The sequence below is a fragment of the Colobus angolensis genome, unplaced genomic scaffold (genome assembly GCF_000951035.1).
Source record: "Colobus angolensis palliatus isolate OR3802 unplaced genomic scaffold, Cang.pa_1.0 Scaffold174, whole genome shotgun sequence".
NCBI lineage: Eukaryota > Metazoa > Chordata > Mammalia > Primates > Cercopithecidae > Colobus > Colobus angolensis.
The window spans coordinates 367,968-370,465 of record NW_012114866.1 but is presented as its reverse complement, the minus strand read 5'-3'; the positions used below and the strand labels follow the sequence as shown (position 1 = coordinate 370,465).

The 2,498-nt window shown below is 42.0% G+C and overlaps 1 protein-coding gene across 1 annotated transcript in view; it reads right to left on the bottom strand.

Moving 5' to 3' along the window:
• Nucleotides 1–2,498, bottom strand: part of LOC105509342 (tripartite motif-containing protein 43B-like) — a 9,948-nt gene that overhangs the window by 122 nt on the left and 7,328 nt on the right. The window contains exons 3-4 of the mRNA XM_011938546.1: nucleotides 2,256–2,392; nucleotides 5–367 (exon numbers count right to left, since the gene is read on the bottom strand). Coding sequence (XP_011793936.1) covers nucleotides 5–367; nucleotides 2,256–2,392 — 500 coding nt within the window. The remainder of the gene's footprint in view (nucleotides 1–4; nucleotides 368–2,255; nucleotides 2,393–2,498) is intronic.

Sequence of the window (2,498 nt, the reverse complement as noted above, 5' to 3'; positions counted from 1 at the left end):
GTGCTCCTGAGAGTTGGAGCACAGCAAACAGAGCAGACTCTTTTCCACGTCACAGAACATCTTCTTTGTTTCCCTATGGGTCCCACATATTTGCTTCTCAGAGCTCAGGAATTGCCAGAGACTGGCTTTTCTCGCGATGGTCACTAAATTCTTCAGAAGAATATTGGTTTTGAAGTCCTGTTTCTGTGATGGTTCGCTGCATGCAGGGCAGTTGGCAGGACTTTGTGCTTCTTCCCAGGAAAGGCAGAGACAGGGCCTACAGAAGCTGTGCCCACAGCAGACGGTGACAGGGTCTACCAGGTAGTTCGAACAGATGACACAGATGAGTTCCTTCTGAAAGGCATGTGAGAAATCTGAATCCATTTTCCTAAGGAAAGAAAACCACAAGAATTTAATCTCCTACCCTGCAGAGACAAAGATTCAAGCAAGCAAAGTTTGAATCAGGTTGTGATGGAATAATATCCTTTTTTTCTAGAGAAGTATAGGCTTTAATTTGCAATGACAGAAATAGGAAAAATAGAAAACTAAGGCACAAAGAGACATCAACCTCTAGAAAAAATGACTGTTCTCCAATCAACACATGTCCAGCTTTCCAAACTCTACTTTCTTGCATAGAAGAATATTGGATTTTCTGAGGTGTTAGTGTCCACTAAATTGCTTAGGCTTCAAGGGTTTCATCAACCTATAAACTCGAGAGGTGAGTCTGAATGATCTGAAAATCAGTAACACTCTTAATTGCCAGTAATTGGTTTAGAGAAGGAAAGCTCACTAAGCTCTTCTACTCTCATTATTTTCTTTAACTACAACAACCATCTATAATGACTTTTCCAGAAGGACCCTGCTTGAAAATGTTAGAGCAGAACTCATACCTTGACCCAAATCAGAAAACGCTAGCCTTTACTCTCCAAGGTAAAACAGTCAAATCAGGGTAAGGTACCTCTCCAAGGTAAAGCTAAGAATCATTGTTTTTCTAGGCTGCTATGTTAATTGAATCAACAAAAACTTTCTGGCATGTTTACTGTTCCTGCACCCTCTGTTAATTTGGGGATATACTGGTTAATATTACAACATCCTTAAAAGACAGATAATTAAATTTACAAAAAGATAATGATAATTGAAGCATTATCATTACTCTTTCACAGAGTCAAAAAAACAGTAAGTATCATGCAATAATAATAGGTGCTTGAGGCCGGATGCGGTGGCTCATGCCTGTAATCCGAGCACTTTGGGAGGCCGAGGCGGCCGAGGGGGGTGGATCACGAGGTCAGGAGATGGAGACCATCCAGGCTCACATGGTGAAATCCTGTCTCTTCTAAAAAATACAAAAAATTAGCCAGGCGTGGTGGCGGACGGCAGTAGCTGTAGTCCCAGCTACTCGGGAGGCTGAGGCTGCAGAATGGTGTGAACCTGGGAGGCGGAGCTTGCAGTGAGCCAAGATGGCGCCACAGCACTCCAGCCTGTGCAACAGAGCAAGACTCCGTCTCTACAAAAAAAAATAAAAAAAGTAAAACATTGGCACTAGACAATAAGTCAGCGTTTTAAATGAATGTATGTTTTGCTAAAATAAAAATAAAAATCTAGGCCAGGCAAGGTGACTCAAGCCTGTAATCCCAGAATTTGGGGAGGCCAAACAGGCAGGTATTTTAAGCTCAGGAGCTCTAAACTGGCGACACAGCAAAATGTCTAGATCATTCTGTCTGTAAAAATACTTACATAAATTTTAAAAAATAGGCCCAGCGACGTCACTCACGCCTGTAACCCCAGCACTTTAGAAGGCCGAGGTGGGCGGATCACAAGATCAAGAGATCGAGACCATCCTGGCCAACATAAAGAAACCCCGTCTCTACTAAAAACAATACACAAATTAGATGGGCGTGGTGGCAGGCACCTAGAGTCCCAGCTACTCTGGAGGCTGAGGCTGAAGGATCGTTTGAACCTGGAAGGCGGAGGTTGCAGTGGACCGAGATGGCGCCACTGCACTCCAGCCTGGCAATAGAGCGTGACTCCATCTCAAAATAGATTAATTAATTAATTAAAATAAATAAATAGCTGAACATGGTGGCCCATGTTTAATCCATAAACCTATGGGTTATGTTTAATATAATTTTAAAAAAGAAATGGAGCCATTTTTAACACTCAGAAAATGAGATCATTGAATCAAAAATAATCTAAGTTTGCAGATAAATTAAAGTACCCAAATTTTGTTTTGGTTTGTAACCTAATAGTAGCTCCTACTCTGGAATCTGTGTACTTACCTCAAAAATGTATCTATGTTCTCACCAAAGCTTGCTGTCGAATATGATGAATTCCGCTCAGGGATGAGCGTCTCACAGTACGGTGTTTGTAGCTTTTGGAAGTCTCCAAGGCCAGTTGCAAAGTTGCTGTGTGGGCTCTGGAGAAGAATGAGCTTGATTCCTGAAGTGTCCTTTTATAAATCTCTGAAGACCACACCCCTTTCTTCCAATTGATTGCATTTCACAGGGCGTAGGTGGGTGTTA